At 40.6% G+C, this 21832-nt stretch overlaps 1 protein-coding gene across 1 annotated transcript; it reads left to right on the top strand.

Moving 5' to 3' along the window:
- The first annotated feature begins 552 nt into the window (after positions 1-552).
- Positions 553-21010, top strand: STK38 (serine/threonine kinase 38). Its single transcript, XM_081195218.1, has 14 exons — positions 553-686; positions 3018-3153; positions 5216-5267; positions 5750-5872; positions 6695-6778; positions 9744-9867; positions 10701-10855; positions 11723-11825; positions 12448-12509; positions 13556-13673; positions 14378-14501; positions 16114-16209; positions 16390-16484; positions 17252-21010. The coding sequence occupies exons 2-14, from the start codon at positions 3023-3025 to the stop codon at positions 17380-17382; spliced, it is 1398 nt and encodes a 465-aa protein (XP_081051344.1). The 5' UTR covers positions 553-686; positions 3018-3022; the 3' UTR covers positions 17383-21010.
- The last annotated feature ends 822 nt before the right edge of the window (positions 21011-21832 follow it).

The raw sequence follows: 21832 nt of genomic DNA, 5'->3' as shown, positions 1-21832 counted from the left end.
TTTTTCCCCCTTCTGAATAAATGTGCGTAAGCCCAGGCTCGACGGTGATCGTCCAAAACACCCGCGCAGTGCGATCCTAAGCGCGGAAGCCAACATACTTCCCAGCAAAGCCGCTAAAACCCCGCAATCCTCCCCTTCCCCTCCCCTAACTTGGGGAGCAAACGCCCGTCGTGCCGCGTTTACTTCCGCGTAAGCAAGCGGAGGGCGAGGCGGAGGAGGAGGCCGCCGCCTTGCGCCGCCCGGGAAACAGTTGCCGACTTCCTCATACGCCGAAGGAGCGGCGCGCAGCACCCACGAACTTCCCGGCCCGCTCGCCGAGGCGCTAGAGCGGCAGCCGGCGCATGCGCAGCGCCGGAGGCTAGGCAAAAGTGCGGCGGCCCCGCCTCCTGGGGCTGCGGGCGGGGAACGGGCCATCAGGCGAGCCTCGCCCCTTGAAGAGGGCGGCGCCGCGGCTGGGAGAGAGAGAAAGAGCTCTTCTGCGCATGCGGGCTGTGCCAGAGTTTCCAGTCGGCGCTTGTCCGGTCGCGGGCTCCAGCTTTCCTTTGGGGTGGGGGCGGCTGAGCGGGGAGCAAGGGGCGGGGCTCGGCCTCTGGGAACTGCTGCTCCCCGTCTCTCTCCCGTGTTGGTCGGCTGGGAAGGCATTGGACGGCGGGGGCTCCTCGGCGCTGCTCCCAGAAGGGGGTCTGGTAAGCGTCTTTTCCTCCGGTGTTTGCTCTTAACCCCCCCAAAAAAGTTACTCCTCCCCCCTCAGGCTGAGCTGCCTCCCGGGGCGCCATCCTGCCCCGTCCCCTCTTGCCAGGTAGGTACTTTTGTAGCATCCACAGAGGGGAGGGGAGACGCCTCAAGTTGCCCCGTCCTCTTCTTCCTCCTCTTGAGTCTCCTGCCTCCCCCCTCTTAAAAAAACAACCCCATTTTCTTCTTCTTGACCACATAGATTCCTGCTAGGTTTTTAGCGTGACGCCTGGCTCTGCCTTTCCTTCCTCTGTTTACACCTGCTGGCCTCTCCCCCCTCGCAAACTTCTTCTGTGGAAAATGGACCTCGTGCTCATTTTCCCTTCTTCATCTTCTCCTTGTCGTTTCTGCTGGCGAGTGAGGCTGACTTGAGGAGAGGGAATTGCTCCCGAGTAAATGTGCCTAGGAGTGGAGCAGCTCCTTTATAGTTGTCTCCTGGGATTCTAAGACATTGTATAAGCCCTACATGTAAAAAGCACAATTCTTGCCCCTTCCTGCCCCCAAAGCTCTGGGAACTGTATTTTGTTAAGGTGCTGGGAATTTGCAGCTTTGGGAGGGGTAAGTTGCAGTTGCCAGGATTCTTTGGGGGGAAATGTGCTTTGAATGCATAGGGGAAGGCTTTGCTTTGAATTCTAGTAGGCCCCACCTGTACTGTACATTTAAAGATGTACCATGCCACTTTAAAACATCTGTGGTTTCCCCCCAAAAGCATCCTGGCAATTGTGGTTTGTTAAGCATGGTCAGAGTTGTTAGGATACCCCTATTCCCTGCACAGAGCTACAATTCCCAGAGATCCTGAGAACTGTAGCTCCTTGAGAGAAGCAGGGGTCTTCCTAACAACCCTTAATACCTATAACAAACTTTGTGGGACGCCATGGCTGTATCATGCGGCATGATCCTGTAACTGGCATGATAGGCTAGGTACACTGCAGATGAGCCATAGTGACACTCTGGTCCTTGGGGATGATGATAATTTTTTTAATGGGAAATTTCAACTGGCAAAAAGGAGCTGCAGTTGCCTAGTATCACAAAGAGATAATTTATATTTTGTACAGCTTTTCTTGGAAGGGAGTGCACCATAAAACGATTGCATTCAAAGAGCCATGCGAGCAAAATACTTTAATTAGTTCAAAGAATTATTTTATATAACCTTTGTTTGGTTAGAAGTTCTGATGAAATTGGGAAGATTTTAAATGCAGTTACAATTGTTAACTAAAGCAAACGTGTAAGAGCTAATTGGTTCTAGGTCGGCTAGTTACACTGTGAAGAAAATAGGAACAGAAACTTTTGTTTCTGCTGTCACACAAAGGAAAAATACTGCTTGGGCTGTAGTCTATGAACACTTGCTTGGAGGTAAGCTCCACTGTAGTCACTGGGACTTATCTCCAAGTAAATTTGAACAGAAAATTACTGATTAGAATCTTAGTTGGAAGGATTAAAAACCATCTAGTCCACTTCTACTTAGGTATATTATCTGCTACTCTAGTTATCTGCGATAACTTGGCCATCCATCTTGTGCTTAGAAACCTCCAACAGTTCTTTACCTTGTGTGGTAGCCTGTTCCACTGTCTAGCAGTTCATATGGTCAGGACATTCTTTCTTTCCAAAGTGTAATCAATATTCCCTTTCCCTAGGCTCTAGAGCAACAGAAACAAATTTGCTCAGTCTTTGTTGACAGCCCTGCAGAAATTGTCTGTTACTCAATAGAAGCAAGTTTCAAGGAAATAAATGTGGCTTGTGCTGTGTTTGTAAATACTTTTACATGGAAATACGTACTATGATTGGTTTAAAACATGTTGGTAGAATTTTAATTGACTGGAGATGAAAGTAATAAGAGACTTATCATTTGTAATGTAAGCTGAAAATGTCATTCAGAGACTTAATAGTTATCACATTTCTTTCCTCCTTGTTCATAACTTATGTAGAAAAACAGGAAGTTTTGCAACATTGTGGCCTTTTACACTTGTAGCTTCCAGTTTGGGCATATTGCGTTTTGCAAAGCTTTTGTTTATTTTTAAACTGGCTGCTTTATTTAAATTTAAGCCATCATGTAGTGTAGGGGGGAAGCAATGTGTAGAAAGAAAATGTCCATAAAACCCTGGTTTTTTTATTATAAAAAAAGACAGCTGCCTTCCCCAGCGCTTCTAATATTGGATAGCTTTAGCATACTCAGGAATCAAAAGTTTTGTGTCTCTTTTGTAGGAAATGTATACTTTTTTGTGCATTCTGCAATCTCCCATTGCAAGGTTTAGGATCACAGATATTTTCTAATTTCTCTCTTCCAGGAACCATGGCGATGACTGGCCCAGCACCTTGTTCATCTATGAGCAACCACACCAAGGAGCGAGTTACAATGACAAAGGTGACATTAGAAAACTTCTACAGTAATCTGATTGCGCAGCATGAGGAACGAGAAATGAGGTAAATATCCCAGCTTCATGAAAATGGAAGTAATGTTATTTTCCTTATATCAAGATTTAAGAAACAATGGATGCCACAAATACGCTGATCATCTTATCCTGCTAAAAGTTTTTATAGCACTTTTAAGTCCTCAAAAAGCCTTTAAATATTTTAGTATGATGATTTTTTCAGTGCCCATGCTATCCTCTTGTTGTGCATTTCAAGAAAGGCATATGTTGCAGATGCTTGATGAAAACTAGTAGCAGCATTTTCCTGGAATGAAAGTTGTTTTTCTCTCTCTAGTGTTATGTTTTATTTTTATTTCAGTGTGTCCAGTATAAACAGTTTTTATTGCGAAATGCACTTGGCTCTACTGTGTACTATAATCAAAAGCAGCCTCTCTAAACACATTTTACTCCTTCCTGGATTTCATTCCCTTCTAAGTATTGTATTTTATATTTATCTGTAAAATATATTAACTATTTCCTGCTACAAGTAGTGGTCAAATGTGCTCCATTAAAAAAATATTAATGCATAAAACCGTTGTTCCAGTTTAGCTTTCCCTTATTTGAAATATTTAACAAACACCCCTCTCTTCATTCTGTTGAATGCCAATTGGAACATAGGTCCTTGAAGGTGAAGCCACTGCTGAAAAACACATCTCTGGTAGTTACACATTTCCCTTCCCTTGGTGGGGAAACTCCACCAACGTCTCTATAGATGTTGTAGTTGAAAGCTTATTAGGCTTATCAATGAGAAGATCAGTTATAGAAATAGCTTGTCACTGCTGCCAGGCTTTTACTATTACATCCAGCCTTGTGAAATCTTTGTTAGGACATGCTGTCAGTTCACATGGAATAACATTCCTGCATTGCAGTGGGTTGTACTAGATGACCCTTGGGGTCCCTTCCAACTCTACAATTCTATGGTTCAAACCGTGAGGTACATTTGATTGTGTGTGCTTGACTGGTACCCTAGAACAGTGGTTGCTTTCCCCCACTGTTGGGGGGCCACTTCAGGTTAGCTGATGATCTTGAGGGGGGGGCGCTTCATATTTCCCCCCTGTGTGTTGTATAATTTGTAATGTACTGTGCTAGATGCTGTATTTTTTTGTTTTTTATTTCTTATATTTTTTTGTATTACAATTTGCATTTTATGGAATTCAAATTATAATACAGTAAAATATAATAAAAGAAGCAGCAATACAATACAGTTTAAAATCAACATAATAATTTAATGTGCACATTCTGTAGACCACCTGAATGAAGCTCACAGGAACCCTTGCCTCAGAATTCTATCGTAAGGAGTTTCAGTTCTTTTGAAATACATTGCCTTTGAGCAATTTTCTTGAAAGGCCTTGCTAAAATCCATCAGATCTACTCCCTTCTATATTCTCCTTAAATTTATCCAGCTTTTTGTTTGCATATACAAAATAACTAAAGGTTTATTAAGCTGACAGATTGGTTAGAATTGAAGAGACTGATCATTTTCATAGAAATGGAAGTAGTTTATAGTCTAAGAAGCTCTCTATAGTGTTTCAAAGGTCATTTTGAAATGAAGTCCTTTCCACTTTTTACATTCTACTGTTCCACCCAGTGACAAATGCAGTTGTGTTGTGCATTATGGATTGGGTGTTAGATTGGCTGCGATGATGTGGCCTCTGTTTTTGCCAGCTATCTCCTGTGAGCCCTTTCCCACCACAGACACACCTTGACCTGGCAGTAAGATATTTGATGGTTGATCTAAATCAGGTCTTGATACCTTCCAGAAGTCACTCATTCTGCAATCAGTTTGTTTGTACGTCCTTTTTATTATAAATGATTAAACTCTGCTCTTGTTTCGTGCCCCTTTTCTTTACAAAAGACTTAATTTGTATGATGCAAATGCATGATAAGAGCAAATTTCCTGTTCATTTTGCAGAAGTTCAAGCAGAAGCAGGGTGTTTATCTTGATTGCTGTGTGCATTGAGAAATGAAGCCTTGGAATTCAGTGTTCCAATTCCTGGCAGCTCTATTCTGTCCTGAAGTTGTATGCATGAACTTGTGGAGACCTTGTTCAAAAACTTTATTCTTTTTTTCCCCAGACAGAAGAAGCTAGAAAAAGTTATGGAAGAAGAAGGCTTAAAAGATGAAGAGGTATTGCATATGCTGAAACATGCTTTCTTGGTCTTGTTTCTCATCACCCCTGTATTATTATTATTATTATTATTATTATTATTATTTATTATTATTGCATATGCTGAAACATGCTTTCTTGGTCTTGTTTCTCATCACCCCTGTATTATTATTATTATTATTATTATTATTATTATTATTATTATTATGTTGGGAGCCATCATCATCAATAATTTAAAGTTATTATCTGCCCTTCACCCTAAGGTCACAGGATGGATTACAACAATTTAAAATACAACATTAAAAATAGTTTTAAAACATACAATTATGGAATGCAGCCACAAAAAGAAGGGAGGGTCCTAAGAATACACCTGAGGTGTCAAAGACCAGAGTAAAGATAACAAGCTTCTGCTGTGAATGATTCTGGCCTAGCTGTTGATTTTTTAAAAAAAAAATAGAAAATGACATTAACCTTTCCCCCCCTTTTTTTGAACAACAACTAGAAAAGAATGAGGAGATCAGCACATGCCCGAAAGGAAACAGAGTTTCTGCGCCTAAAAAGAACAAGGCTTGGGTTGGAAGACTTTGAATCTTTAAAAGTAATAGGCCGAGGAGCATTTGGAGAGGTAAGAGTTCAAAATGAAAAAGACTTCTAAAAAGTATAGACAGCCAACTTCTGACCCTCCAACACCATCAAAAGCCTCTTATCACCTTGTTATTAAATGCAAATACATAGAGTTTGCTTTCAGGGCAAGTATCCCATCAATAAAGGTAGTTTCTACACTTCTGAAAAATATATTAGTAATTTGAAAACCCTCTTAAAGTAATGGACAATTGGTTGATTTGTTAACACAGTTGGCCAAATGTAGTTTTATGCTGAGCTCCCTAACAGTTATCTGGTAACACCTGTTTCCTACATGTAGTTATTTACAGAATTCAGGTAATGCTCTAAGCAGCAGCAGTATCTTACTGGCTTTTCTGAAAATTGTCTAATGGCTAACGGTATAATGTTGTTTTCCAAACTTAACTATCTTAATATACTGTGTCTACACCTTTTCTAAGTTGCTCTGTTCCATTGTAGTGCTATAGTAATAATATTCTGCTTTATTTATACCCATTATCCAAATATTTTGGGTGTACCCTAGGCCTGTCTCAGTTATATGTGTTCACCATATCTCTTATTGTAATTTATTATGAAGGGTAGCATTGTCATGAATGTTAGCCAGGAAGGAAAAATAATAATTGACTCAATGCCAGATAGTGTTATGCTCCATAGCAGCTGAAAACTAGATATACTACACTAGTAGGTACAGCAGGCTCTCTATATTGTTCAATCATCTCCAAAACAGATCACTTTCCTCCCCTAATTCTCCTTTCTGTAACTGTTTGTCTTAAACAAAATGGCTAAAGGGGTTTTAATATGTGCATTGTTTTTGCACAACTTCTAGGTGCGGCTTGTTCAGAAGAAAGATACAGGGCATGTGTATGCAATGAAAATACTACGGAAAGCAGATATGCTTGAAAAAGAGCAGGTAAATACTGATTCCTAATGAGAGTATGCAGATGTCAAAAGTAAGAATGTGCAAGCAATGTGGAGTTCTTCTTTTCTGCTAGAATCATTACACTCATGATGAGATATCTTAAATTATCATTTTGTGGGGAACTTTGGAATGCATGGAAGGCAGAAGAGAACCTTCTAGGAAAAAGAAACTCTGTAATCACCAAATGGAATGTGGTAACTTTCATTTTAAGTTTTTCCAGCTTGATGAGATGTTTTTGAACCTGCATCTCCAACTCACCATCTTTATCTAAATTTAATTGAACACTTAGTATTTATTATGCAAAAACTGCAGTTGTATGCATAGTTATTAAAGAGTAAGTCTTAATGGGACTTGTTCATAGAAAGCCTTCATGGGATCATGCTGTAAGTCTTGTCTTAAGAGTTTTGAGCATCAAAAGTTGAATACATGTGTGCTGATCAATTTTCATGCGTCTACAGGTATGAATATGATGCTATAGAAGAAAAAATGAAATTCAGAATTCTTCCCTTAACCGTTTAAGCCTTTGACTTAAATTCCACTTGCATGTGTCTCGGTGACTAAGTGCACTTTTGTCTGTATTCCATGCCTGATTTAATTTTGATGCAGGCAACATGGAGCTTGTCAGAAGGCACTTACCTATTTAGAGGCTTCAGCTGCAAATTAAGAAACCCTTTGCTCGCGCTGGTGGATACAGTGTTTTCACACTAGCAATATTTAATTATTTTAGGATTTATAATCATTTTCTCCTAAAATGGAGATATGAGGACAATTTATAAAATATAAAAACCAATGACTCATTTCAAAAGGCATTGCTAAGTCAATCCATGGCTAAGCATGAACAAGAAAGTAGGTGGGAACTTGGATGAAAAATCGTAGCCGCTCTGCTCTTCCCTTGTCCTGCTGCTGCCACATAATTTGAATTAGCATTGCTCAGGGTTTGTCTCTCTACACAAACCACGAGTGGTAAGCCAAGAACAAACATGGGCTGCAGCTCATTTGTCTGGAAACTGTGGGCCTGGGTTTGGACATAGCCCTAAGCCAAACTATGGCTTAGCTCTGAATAGCACAGCAGCAGGACCAGGAGAGGAGCAAAGGGGTCATGATCTTTCCTCTAAATACTCACACACTCCCTCATTCACACTTAGCCATAATTTTACATACTGTAACTTACAAACCAGGCCAATGCCAGTATCAGTAAAATAGCAGCAACAAACGCCAAAAAACACATAAGCTTTAAAAACAAGGGCTTGCTAGAAAGGTTTTCAAACAACAGGAAACCAGCAGAACAGGATATAAACCTAATCTTTCTGGGCAGGGAGTTACCGTATTTTTTGCACCATAACACTCACTTTTTTCCTCCTAGAAAGTAAGGGGAAATGTCTGTGCGTGTTATGGAGCGAATGCCTACGGGTGGCGGGGGTATCTGCTGCAGTCATGAGCAGAGGATCCATGGTTCCCCTTCCTTCCCTCCTCCGTGGCTCGTTTTGAAACAGCAAAGTGGGAGAAGAGCCGCTGAGTGGGGAGGAGAGAGGGACAGGGAGCCTGCTTGCTTTAAAGGAGCAAAGAGGGAGAGGAGAGGAGCCGCTTACACGAGTGTAAGCGGCTCCTATCCGGTTGGCTCCTTTAAAGCAAGCAGGCTCTCTGTCCCTCTCTCCTCCCCACTCAGCTGGCTAAATAGCAGCAAAGTTTTTCAGCGAGCCGGGGAGGAGGGAGAGAAGGAGAGCCTGCTTGCTTCTCCTCTTATACCCCTCTTCTGCATTATTAACAGAATCCTTCTCCACCCACCCCACACATGTTCCTTCTCCCCTTAAACCCCTCTTCTGCATTATTAGCAGCATCCCTCTCCACACACCCAAAGCGTGCTCCTTCTCCTCTTATACCCTCTTCTGCATTATTAGCAGCATCCTTCTCCACACACCCCACGCGTGTTCCTTGTCCCTTGAGTGCTTTTCCTTCCCTCCCCACTTAAAACGTGGCTACAAAGCACGGATCCACATGGATCCTCAAGGTTTTTGCACTGGGTCACCCCAAATTCACCATCAGATCACATAGCATGTCCATGGCTACAGCTTGCACCAAAAAAATCACGCACCCACTGTTGCCTGGGGCTGCAGTGGTGCAAAAACGTGGTTACAAAGCATGGATCCACATGGATCCTCAGGATTTTTGCATTGGGCTACCTCAAACTCACCGTCAGATCACATGTCTGTGGCCACAGCATGAACCACAAAAAAACATACATCCACTGTTTCGTTTAGAATATTTTTTTCCTTGTTTTCCTCCTCTAAAAACTATGTGCGTATTATGGTCGGGTGCGTGTTATAGAGCAAAAAATACGGTAATATACCGGGTGCTGTGACACAAAAAGCAGTCTTGTATAGTGGGTGGTAACACACTTCTTAAGGCAACAGAATGCATAAAAGGGCTTTGCTAGATATCGGAGGGCAGAGAGACTCAATGGGAAGAAAAAGTGCTTTTAGACAACTTGTCCAAAGCTATTGTGGGCTTTAACCTAGAATTACACTCAGAAACAGACCAACCACCAGTGCAGCTGACAATAGCAAAGGGGTAACATGCTTCTTAAATGTAGTGATGGTCAAATCTTTAGCAGCAGCATCCTGCATTAACTGAAAGTTCTGAACATTTTTCAAGGGCAGCCCCAACTGAGCCCTCTTAACTAAGTGGCTGCTGCTGGTAAGGGGAGAGATTTGCTCATTTTAAAATTTTATTTCCTGTTCACAGTTGGGGGGGGGGGTTACAGCCCATTGCCTGTACCTTGACTCACTTGACTGGGCAGCACCTGTGCTTCTGGCATGCACCATTCTGCAATTTGAAATGTAACTAATATTAAAAATAAGTTGCCGTTTGGGGACCTATTGGGTTATGAACAACATTTGCAAATATTGTGTAAATATTTCTTTAATTACAACTTTTTTTTTAATGTATTCATCTCCAGGTTGGCCACATTCGAGCAGAACGTGACATTCTAGTGGAGGCAGACAGTTTGTGGGTTGTAAAAATGTTCTATAGTTTCCAGGATAAGCTGAACCTCTACTTAATTATGGAGTTTCTGCCTGGAGGTAATTATTTTGAACTTCTGTGTCATCTAATATTGCTTGATATTATTGTGAATGCTGACTACATGGCAAGTTATATGCCCCATTTTGAAATGCACTAGTCACTGATTAGCATGTATTGAACAAGTCACAATCTAAAGTGATGTACCCATAGACTATAGTCAAACTATAGGAAAGGCAGTTTTGAGCATATGAAATCCACTGATAGTGAAGGAGTCCTACTCCAGGTTGACTTTTGCTCTTTATTGTTTATTGGTCAGGGTGTTCATGTGAGTTTTTGAGGGAGAATATTACTGTTTTGACCAAATGACCTATCCACTTTACTGCTCAATAACTTTTCAGAGCTATATCCAGACTTTCATTTTTACTTGTTATTGACAGAAATAAGTTGAGGTTGGCTCATGTAGGAATTTGATAAAATTGTATTTATTTATGCTGAAATTAGAAACATGAACTTGTTAGAAGGAAACTTGGTGAAAATGAGGGCATATTCAAAAGGCCATTCTGCTGTTTTAGGCTGCTATATTTATGATGGAATGGGCATCTACTTTTGGCCATTTCAGAATCCTTTACCAGCAGTTGCAAGGAGTAACGCATGCAGATTTTCCGGGACATAATGTAATTCTGTCTATGATGCTATTTTCTTGCCTGTGTAGGAAAGAAAATAGACTAAGTAGCTATTTAAGAAGTAAATGAAATAGCTCTGAGGAAAAAGAGACTTGGAACAGAAGATGATGTATCTTGGAATTTAGGCCAAGCTAAAAGAACAACCAGATATGGCATTACAAAGAAACTGAATACAACTTATCTTCACTTCCTGTTCTCTGTACATACAGGTGATATGATGACATTATTGATGAAAAAAGATACCCTAACAGAAGAAGAAACTCAGTTTTATATAGCAGAGACTGTGCTGGCTATAGATTCAATTCATCAGCTGGGTTTTATTCATCGTGATATCAAGCCAGATAATCTCCTGTTAGACAGTAAGGTACGAGTATTATTTACTGTAAGCTGTTTCAGGGACTGTTAAAAATATTTATTATTAATTTATGAATCCTCTTTTTCAGACATCACAAGGCGATTTCCAATCATACAATTAAAAATGGGGTTGAACTAGATGATCCTTTGGTTCTCTTCCAACTCTGCAGTTTTATGATTCTGTAATAAAGATAGGTTTGAAAACAATATAAACACACAAGGCACAGATCTAATATTATTTTATTACTACTGTGTTAATTTACTTTGGAAACCCCAGGGATGGAAATGGGAGACTAGTGCTAAATAGCTTAGATGCATAAAAATGACCTGCTCAGAGACCTTGTTGCCACAGTAATGTGTGGTATGTCATGCATGAGCCAGAAGAAGGTACCTCCATCTAATCCAAAACCCAGGAGGCCTCAATAGCATGTGTTTCCCATACCACCACCCAGACTAGGGAGAGAAATTATGGAGTTCTAGTTAGGATTCCTGGCATTCATGCTTTGGGTGCTGAAGAAGGGTCATGACATTTTATTTTGGTTGTGAGTTTTTGTTGTTGTTCTCCTGCTTCCTGTACATGTTCTCAAAATTTCTTAAGTGAATCGTTCCATTCATGCACAGTATGGATCACCAAGCTCTCTCAGCCACAGTTACCAAAGGTTCCGAATGAGTTGGTCAGATAGAGTCATTTTATCTTGCTAGAAACCTAAGATCAAGGCCAGTTCAGGCTTTTAAGACCATGGTCAAACATTCAGTACCTGAACTCCTTAGAGGTTTTGATACCATCGAATGTTATATAAAATTTGTTAAATAAAGAAAATTTTAAAATGAGGTTGCCTTGTATCTCTTTATTTTGTGCTTGTTTCTTGACATGTAGGGCCATGTGAAACTATCCGACTTTGGTCTCTGCACTGGACTTAAGAAAGCACACAGAACAGAGTTCTATAGAAATTTGAGCCACAATCTTCCTAGTGACTTCAGTAAGTTGTGTTGTATCTAAAACTTCTTTTGAGCTTGTTGCTTGGCAGAAATATTGATAGGCTTGCAGTCTTAAAGACAGGAATCAAAATGATAAATGGGACGAGGAGGGAGGGGAGAAGAAAACAAGCAACCTTGATAATCAGTTCTTAAAATTACACAGAGTTCTTATAATGACCAGCTTGAATCTAAACAGTTGAGGGGGAGCCAAATGGCACTGGCAATCTCAACGGACTTGATGAAGTGACTCTGTAGGCTCATCTCTCCCTCTGCTGCAGCTTGATGGAATGACTGCTGCTAAATGATATCTGAGGGAGGCCTCAAAATACTGCTTTTGCAAAAATGCAAAGCAAGATAGATACCTACTGAAGATTTTAAGTGTAGCCACCAAAGAATAAATTGTAACTAGAAGGAATTCTAGCTCTCTTTCACATACTCACCCTCTCATGTACACATGCACATTTCTGGGTTGTATGGGGTGGGGAGAGGGAGCATACTGGGATTCAGGGGAATATGTTAAAAGTAGGGAACTATTGTACAAAAATGTAAACATCATCAACACTTCATTGAAACAAGAGCCATTAAACGCAAGGTAATAATATACTACCTGTCTTCTATCTTTAGCTTTTCAAAATATGAACTCCAAAAGGAAAGCAGAAACTTGGAAAAGAAACAGGCGGCAGCTGGTAGGTATTGCTCTGTCTAGAGATTCTTCCCTCTGTGTAGAGATCATGTCATATTTGTGTTTAAGACCTTGAAGATCCAGCTGAGAAATCAGTATGTAATGCATACTTGTTTTGTCTCTGCCACTTGTTCTCATCTAGGGAAATAGAACCATAGAGTTGGAAGGGATCTCAAATGTAATTGAAGGCTTAGATCAGGGGTAGGGAAACTTTTTGGCTCCACAAGCCTGATCTTTATCAGGATTTATTTTGCAGGCCAAATTTAGCAGGTGGGATCGCCCAACTGTCAGTCACATGTCGTCACTATGGCACACGATTGATAGGCAAGTTGTGTCTCCCTCCTGTAAAATTACTTGTGCAGGGTTCCCAAGTGATGTTGGATGGTTTTTTACGGGAGGCTTAAAAGCCACACGACTGTTTTATACTCCAGGTGTCGGGTTAAAAGGGGGAGTATGGGGAGGCTTGCAAAGAGTAGCACTGCTTCCTCCAACCTGAGCAAGGAGCAAGGTGCACTTGGTTGGGAGCACTTCTTGCATCATAAAAAGAACAATTGAGAGCTCACTTTAAGCTCCTTTGAAGGCCCACCCTTACTCGCCTTACAGCTGACATTTTATATAATTTTGACTTTCCCAAAACAGCCTGGCAGACCAAATGGGGAGACCTGGGTGGGGGGAGGGACACGTTTGACCTGCAGGCTAGAGCATAGCTGTCAACTTTTCCCTTTTCTTGCGAGGAATCCTATTCGGAATAAGGGACTTTCCCTTAAAAAAAGGGAAACATTGACAGCTATGGGCTAGAGGTTCCCCATTCTTGCTTTAGATTGCTCAAATAATAATTTCATGTCAGCAAAAGAGGCATAGTAGGACTTTGTTTATGGCCAGAGTATCGCATTGCCCTCCAGCATCCTGAAGTTGAGACACAAACAAATTTGTTCGTAGACTTGTTCATTGACTGCAGAAGTCATTGTTCCACATATTTTTTCTGGATATTCCCTATGCTCATTGATAAGATACAACAGAAAATGTGTAACAGATGATGTTTGATTACAGGCCTTCTCTACAGTGGGAACTCCAGATTATATTGCTCCAGAGGTCTTTATGCAGACAGGCTACAATAAGCTTTGTGACTGGTGGTCACTTGGGGTCATCATGTATGAGATGCTAATTGGTAAGAAACAACCATTCATGTATCTAATAATAAAAAATCTGATATTGTGGATCATTGCCCCTCACCTAGCTTCTAAATAGTATGTTATACATAATACTGCTTTTCTTCTGCTTGGCTACTTTTAGCTGGATTTTTATATGCAATTGTGGTTCTTGACCTTAAAATACCATATTTTTCGCCCTATAGGACGCACTTTTTCCCCTCCAAAAATGAAGGGGAAATGTGTGTGCGTCCTATGGGGCGAATGCAGGCTGTCGCTGAAGCCTGGAGAGCGAGGTGGGTCGGTGTGCACCGACCCCTCTCGCTCTCCAGGCTTCAGGAAGCTATCCACTAGCCATGGGAGACGCAGCTCTCCCACGGCTAGCGGAGAGCTTGCCGGCACCCAGAAGCTTGGGGCGCGCTGAGCTCAGCACGCCCCAAGCTTCGGGCTTCGCACAACGCTCCGCTAGCCATGGGAGAGCTGCGCGACTTCGCACAGCTCTCCCACGGCTTGTGGATAGCAGCCTGTTCTGGGGGCTGGGGTCGGGGGAAGCTTGGGCTTCCCCCGCCCCAGCCCCGCACCTGGGGGGGGGAAATAAATTGGTGCGTCCTATGGGCCGGTGCGTCCTATGGGGCGAAAAATACGGTAAAACTAAGAAGGTGGAAGATGATAGCTGCACTTGGACTTCATTAATCACTAATCAGAACTTTCATAACTATCTTAGGTTACCCTCCTTTCTGTTCAGAGACTCCTCAAGAAACTTACAAAAAGGTGATGAATTGGAAAGAGACCCTAATATTCCCTCCAGAAGTTCCAATCTCAGAGAGAGCCAAGGATCTTATTCTAAGGTACTAGATCATTATCTGCTGTCATCAGATACAAGATTTCTCAACATTCAGTCTGCAACTTTGGGCTACCCCTTTGTGATCTTACAAAAATAAGAGTTAGGCTTCCATATTTTAAAAATTGTGTAGGTAGTTTTAAAAGTTGCTTAGGCAAAGCATCCCTGTTCTCTCCTTATTTCATATTGCTTCTTACTTTATTCCTTTTTGTAAGCACTTGCAACAGTTGTCTGCCCCAGAGAGCACATAACTTGGGCAAATGCTTTAGCCTAGGTACCCACAAGGAACCCCTCATCATCCACAGCACCATTGCTACTTCATGGTGGGTTTTCTTTCTTTCAACCTTTTATTCGACCGTCAGTCAGAAAAAAGTACAATTGTCAATACACAGTTAAAACATCCAAGAAGATTTTAGAGCTTAGCCAACACTAAAATGGGCTAAACAGATAGCCCCATATCAATACAATCAATTAAAGTCTTGCGACGCTTAAAAGCTAAAAAAAGAAATTTGGCCACCGAGGAGGGTATAGCTCTAGTGATGTTATTCAGCAAGTGTAAAACCTGGTTTTCTCCAGGTAGGGGGCTAAATTGACGTAGAAGTGGGTCTATAAAATTTTGTCTAAGCTCTGCATAAGAAGGGCAAGTCAAAAGGATGTGTTCGGTGGACTCAACCACACCCATGGCACAATGACAGGTTCTCTGGGCGTATGGTACTCCCCTGTACCTTCCCCACAATATCGCAGAGTCAAACCCCTCATCATCCACAGCACCATTGCTACTTCATGGTGGGTTTTCAGGAATGTGGGAACCTCTCCTGTGCTGCCTCCAGCTTCCTTGGCCAGCTGCATAAAGCAATAAATTTATTCCCTTATGTATTGTGTATGTTGCATTCTCCCTTATGTTGAACCTCCAGCAAAAGTCAGGATAGAGCGAGAGAGACTTGTGCGGCTTCTAAACTTCCTTGAATCCCAGTTTTAGAGGCAACTTTCCCCTAGCTCCTAATGTTCTGTGCACTGGAAAATATTCAGTGAGTGTCTGAACTCTTGTGTTGCACAGAAATTCAAAAGAGTATTCTGCTTGATATGCCTGGAAGCAGTAGCACGTTAAACAGAACAAAGCATTGAAATTCTTGCAATTTATTACATTGCCAGATAATGAAACATTGGGGAAACATATATCATAACAAGTGGTATTAAGCAGTCCATATCTCACTGGAAGAGACACAGAATTGTAGTGGTTTGATTAATATGGCATAAAAATGTTCTGGACCCTCACAACTTCTCAGTAATGCACAGAGGGCTTAGGAAGGGGAACATGATGCCTTATGATCAGATGCCTGGAGGAAAATCAGAGTAATGCAGCTATTGCACTGCTCCCAGTGTTTTGGAGGATGGGGAAATAATGTGAAATGGCTTTAAAAACAACGCTCATTAACCCCCCACAGATACTAAGGTTTTTTTCTTCCAGCATATAGAGACCTGTTCTAGAGGCTTCCATTGAAAAAAAATTGCATTTACTTTGAATTGTATTTGTTTTACTTTCAGTTGTTCCCTTTCCCACTTAGTAGTTCATTTCCCCACTTTTTGAATATTCTATGCTGCCTTTTTTGTCTGTGCAGATTTTGCTGTGAATGGGAGCACCGAATTGGTGCCCCAGGTGTTGAAGAAATCAAAACAAACCCCTTTTTTGAAGCCGTTGACTGGGAGCATATCAGGTACAATGTTTTATTTCTTCTAGGACACTGTTCTTTAAGTTTTTCTAATTCAGTTGCTTGGTGTGCAGTAATTCCCTATGAGCAAGGCAAAGTTTGAACTTTAGAAGCACCTCTGACATAGATTTTGATTTTTGGTACTTACTTGCATTATAAACTCTAATTGAGAACAATTCTTAATAGGGAGAGACCAGCGGCAATATCCATAGAAATCAAAAGTATTGACGATACTTCAAACTTCGATGAATTTCCGGAATCTGATATCCTTAAACCAGCAGGTAGATATTTCCACTTTGGATTTTATTTCTTTTTTATGTAGAGTTTTAGCTTTAATCTCTCTCCCAGAAGTAGGTATTTCATATAAAATAGTTCATAGTCTACTACAGGCTCAGTTTTGCAAATCCTCATGCTCTCACTTCCATTATGTTTGAGCTTGACCTGCTGAAAGGGTTTTGTCTAATGTAAGAAGCACAGTCCAAAATCCAATATAGCCAGGTAAGACATCACAGTTAACTACATGTACTCATGGTTAACTCTGTGTTACATTGTGGCCAAAAATGTCTAGTGACCCAATTTTGGGTTTTTTTCTGCTTCTGGTATTATTAAATCATTTCCCCCCTCTTTATTGATACTTTTGGAGCATTCTCTAGTAATACAAATCTGGAAAAGCTTACAAAAGTGACATGAAAGTGTCACAGGTTTGGTTTAACCCAGAGCAAAATATTTTAATAAAATTTTGAGAGGAAGCTTCTCAAAGTAGGTTCTTTCCCTAACTTTCTCAGCCACTTTAGCATATGCTAGACATGATGTTCAGGGCTTTCAGTAGCATGGAGAATGATGGCTTGGCAGAACAGATTTGTAGAGGCTACTCTGAGGTGTCTTTACATTTGGCTGTCTGTAATTCTAACGGAAACATTCGCACTTTTGAAATAAACTGAAGGAGTCCAGGGTTTTCCTAACATGTTCTTAATGCAAAGTTGTGTTCTGTTAAACTCCTTAGTTATTATTAATAACCTAGTACCTCTATATTCTTTTTTAAAATCAGTGACCACAAGCAACCATCCAGAGACAGACTACAAGAACAAAGACTGGGTCTTTATAAATTATACCTACAAGCGATTTGAAGGCCTGACAGCTCGAGGAGCAATACCTTCATACATGAAAGCAGGAAAGTAGTGACTCACAACAAAACTATTCCTGAACCTTCATTCTTTCCTGTCAGCACAAGTTTTTTCTCCTATGCTTCATAAACTTTATCTGAGGCCTGTGAAATCTTGAGAAGAGTGCAAAATAACATCATTATGCACAGTGTTTACATTTAAATGGATTTATGCATTGAAAACTTCCACAAATGGCACTTATGAGCCTGCCTTTGCAGATTTTATTGCAGAAATAGGTTATTCTGGCTTTAGTTAAAATTCCTAAGACTGTTACTTCAAGAAGGAGAGTGCAAGCTTTTATTTACATTGTAGAGTATAACATAATTGTGGTTTGGTTTTTTTGTATCTTCTGTTTTACAAGTGCTGTGCAAAGGTACAGCACAATTCTAAGGGCTAAGGTATTGTACAGGAAACAGAGCAATAACTAGTATAAGGTAGACCAAATTCTCAGAAGCTTATCCTATAGGAGGGCAAAACCTGTATTGCCTTAATTGTCACTAGTGTGTTGTATACTTAGTTCAAAAGCCTTTTGGATAGCAATTTTTTCAACCCAACAATGGCCTCAAAAGCTGCTGCACTTTACTGTTGGTACTAAAATAGTAATCCTAAAGTATTGAGCTTTCCCCCCTTCTTAACTTCAGATTTGGGGAACGTTACGCTTTTTTACAAGCATTGTCAAGAGAGCTAAAGATGATTCCTTGTGAGATTTATGTAACTGCATTCTACTTGGTAGTAAGAGAGAAATCACTGTTAATAGCATTATTAGGATACCATAGTTAATACTGTGAAAGGAGCCCTGCTTTTTCAGATTCTTTCCCTACTTCTCACCCTCAAGACTTTGATTAATGAAAGCTTAGGAAGTTGCTGCAAGCAGAGAATTGTAAAATAAGTGTTTAGCTAGTGGCATAATATACTTTGGAGCTTTATCTTTCTGAAGCTTGGACGCAGAGAGCCCTGAAGTGGCTTTTGGGATAACCTAGAAGTGCTCTACAGGAAGTAATGGGATCATAGTGACTGGTTGTTCAAAGGATCTACATGGTGCAGTTCTACTTCTTGGGCTGTTGCCATTAGGTGGCACTGACCCTCTGAGTGTTCTTCAGATTCTTAAGGTGGACCCCTGCCCTCTCAGGCTCTGCATGATACATGAGACTGCCATCATTTGGTGTATCTCATGTAGTTCACTATATTGTTCAGATAACTATCTTTGAAATCATTTGTTCAAGACAATGTTAAGCTCCAGACTGAGGATGGGGGCAGGTAACAGTACAGGAGGAGCCCTAGTGCATCTGGAGTCAAAATGAAGACAGGAAAGCCAGAGGAGGAGACCTAAACATGATAGCTTGGGATGGTCCTTGTACATCAGGCTATGTTACCGGGCGATTTAGTAAAAACATTAAGCTTTCCTTTAGTAAGGTGCTCTGATGCCCAAATAGGCTGAAAGAAGTTGAAGTCCTTTGTTCTTGTACAAAGGTCAGGATTCAGTTGTAATTTAGGAGATAGTCGTCAAATATTATTGTTGTCTCTGCCTTTAGGAGATCTGATGAAGCCTGCAATATTTCAATAACAGATGTCTTAGTCATTTTCACTGAATGTGCATAATTATGCAGTAGTTCACTTGTCCTCTGATGGTTCATCTGTCTTATCAGATCGGAGTTTTAGCAAATTAATTGGAGGGATTAATGTGCTAAAACATTAAAAACTGTTTTAATAGTGGTTGTTCTCCAATCTGCACTGTTACACATACCCCTCACTGGTAGGCAGTCTTATGTACTGGTTTGGAAAACCCCCCCCCCAAAAAAAAATCATTATACCATGAGTGTTTCCTATCTTTCTTAGTACTCCTATAAATCCAGATAGATCCTGGTCCTTAATTAGTTTTCTAGATGTGGCAATGCACAGACGCTTCAGTAAGAAGGTCACTAATGAAATATTTTGCATTTAGGCTTTGTCCACAAAATGTATCTAGAGAAGAGGCTATAGGGAGGTAACTCTTATTCCTGCTTTAATATATCCTCTGTGCCTAGTTTGTAATTATTACTGTGCTCCAATGACGTGTCCTACACATGGTGGGGCTAGAGTTTTGCTTACTGGTTAGATAATGATGGGTTTAAAGTTAAATTTCTGGTGCTTGCTGAATGTTGAAAATATGTAGCATACATAACTGGTGCTTTAAAAGCCTTTTTTTAAAAAAAAGCTGTAGAAGGTCTCAGGATAACCTGATTGCCTAGAGAGCTGCCCAGCCAATAACTTGCACAAAAGGGAAGAAAACAAGATTCTTGCATGCCTCTTTGATGTTTCCTTTTGCATTATGACCATTTAGCAAAGCATCTCTGTGCCACAGTGTGACAGATGAGTGCAAGCATTGTGTGTACGTGAGTAAATTGAATTGCAGTACAAGGTGTAATTTTCTGTCTTCTACTGTTGGGAATTTTTGAAAGATTTACTTTGTGTATTGTAGTGAGAATGAATATAGCATATTGTTGTAACTGAGGTCGAATCCTTGTTCCTGTAGTCTCTGCAGCAGCCAAGAGCATAGTTGAGTTGCCAGAGGTCACCCAGTGTGCTTAATTAACACTGCCAGTGCAGTGAATGAAGGCTCCCCACAAATAAGGACATTATGCATCAACAAGCTGATGGAAATGAGAATTAAGCATTTGGGAACTTAGAACATCAGTCTGTGAAACATTTTCTTTTGGGGGGGGTTAAAATCAATGCTGCCCTCTCATAGCAACATTATAACTTGGATTCCTATGGTATTGCTTTTTTTTAAAAAAACACAACACTAAAACAGGAGTATTAACTGAAAAGATCATATATTGGCTGTTGCAAATAATGCTGGCTTCCTTTTAACAAATTTTTTAGAGAGCTTCCGCATGAACTCTGTCACTGCAGTCAATGTCCTCTTTAATCAGTTAAGTAGTCTGTTGGCACTAATTTAGAGAATTAAGGTTCTCATTTAACCAAGATCTGAAACCTGTATTTAAATCCTGGTTAAACAGGAATCCCAATAAGCCTTAATGACCATTGTAAGTGTCAATGCTTAATGCCAATGCTTAACCACAATTAATGTGGCAGGGAGTGCAGAATCCACAGGTGGCTGCCAATCTCATCTTCCTAGCTCTTGTCACCCTGCAGCAGCCCATAGTAAATTCTAGAGAAACTGTTGCCTTTCCGGGGTGGCACATTTCTTCTTCGAAAGCAGTTGTAGATCTAGAAGCCAAACAATTACACAGCTTACTCATAATGCAAGTTCGTATCATTTTTTGTTTCCTGTTCTACTGAGGTATTTAGTAGCGCTGATGTCTCTCTGGCACAACAAAAAGCTGCAAAATACTACATTTTTGGCGTGTCTGGGTACAGGAGAAAATTCCTGGCTGAGACTTAAGATGAGCAATGCTGCCAGTTGTGTGTGATTATTAGCAGAGTATTGCACTTAGGTACTGCTTAACCAATGTGCCTGGGTTCCGCCTTATGGCCGATTAAAATTGATTTTGTATCTGCATATAGCTGTAACTACTTGCAGTGTAAAATTTCATATACTTTGTACATGATTCTGGGGTTTTGTGTGAAGACCAATTTTTATGGAAGTGTCTTTGCATTCTGAGCTGTTTAAAATACTTCCTCAATAAATGTAGTTTTGCTAATGTTTTGTGAGTTATTTGAATTGAAAAGCTTGTTGTTCGCAACAGATGACACTGAGGTAATCAAAGGGGGTGCCTGGATGTATTTGCTAAGTGTGTTGATTAGGTGCAATAAGAGTGAATAATAAGTAATAGATATGTTCACTTATTCCAGTCGCTGAATTCCTCCCCCCCCCCGACATCTTCATTGAAAGTTGAAAAAGTACATAAAAAGAAAGTGTCTTAAAAACCCTTTTCGTTATGCTTGAGAGCACTTATGAGCACCCTCCTTCTCAGGCATGCGTTTTGCAAACTTTTGTTCTAACATGAAATGTCTTCAGGGTTGCTTCACATGTGTTAAAGAGTTAGTGGTGGCACCAGGTGTTTCCTGTTACACGGGATGTGGCTATATACATTCTTTATACCATGTGTACACACAGGTGGGGGCTGGGGCCAGTGTGGCTCCCTCTGGAGAGTACAGGTAGGGGCACACTGTTCTTTAGCATCAAGGTAATGCAAAGAAAATGATTTTCCAGACCAATATTCAAGTTGACTAGAAAAACGACAACCAAAGAGACAACACAGGATTAGAAGCATAACACCGCAGATAAAAGGCAAATCTTTGAAAACTAAGACGCAGGACGTAAACAACTACCAGAAAAGTATTTAAAAGTTTTTTATTTAAAGGTATGATAATGTAAACACTGAATATTGAACAAAATAAAAAAGGAGAAACTTGTTTTTGTGCCTTTTTACTTACAGATAACGGAAGAGGAAGTAAATCACCCCAGAATAGAAACATCCCATTAGTCCAATATTCCTAGTTGGACAATGCTATATAATACT

This window comes from Podarcis bocagei (assembly GCF_964188305.1).
Source record: "Podarcis bocagei genome assembly, chromosome: 5".
In the NCBI taxonomy this organism is placed as follows: domain Eukaryota; kingdom Metazoa; phylum Chordata; class Lepidosauria; order Squamata; family Lacertidae; genus Podarcis; species Podarcis bocagei.
This window is presented reverse-complemented; position numbering and strand designations above follow the sequence as displayed.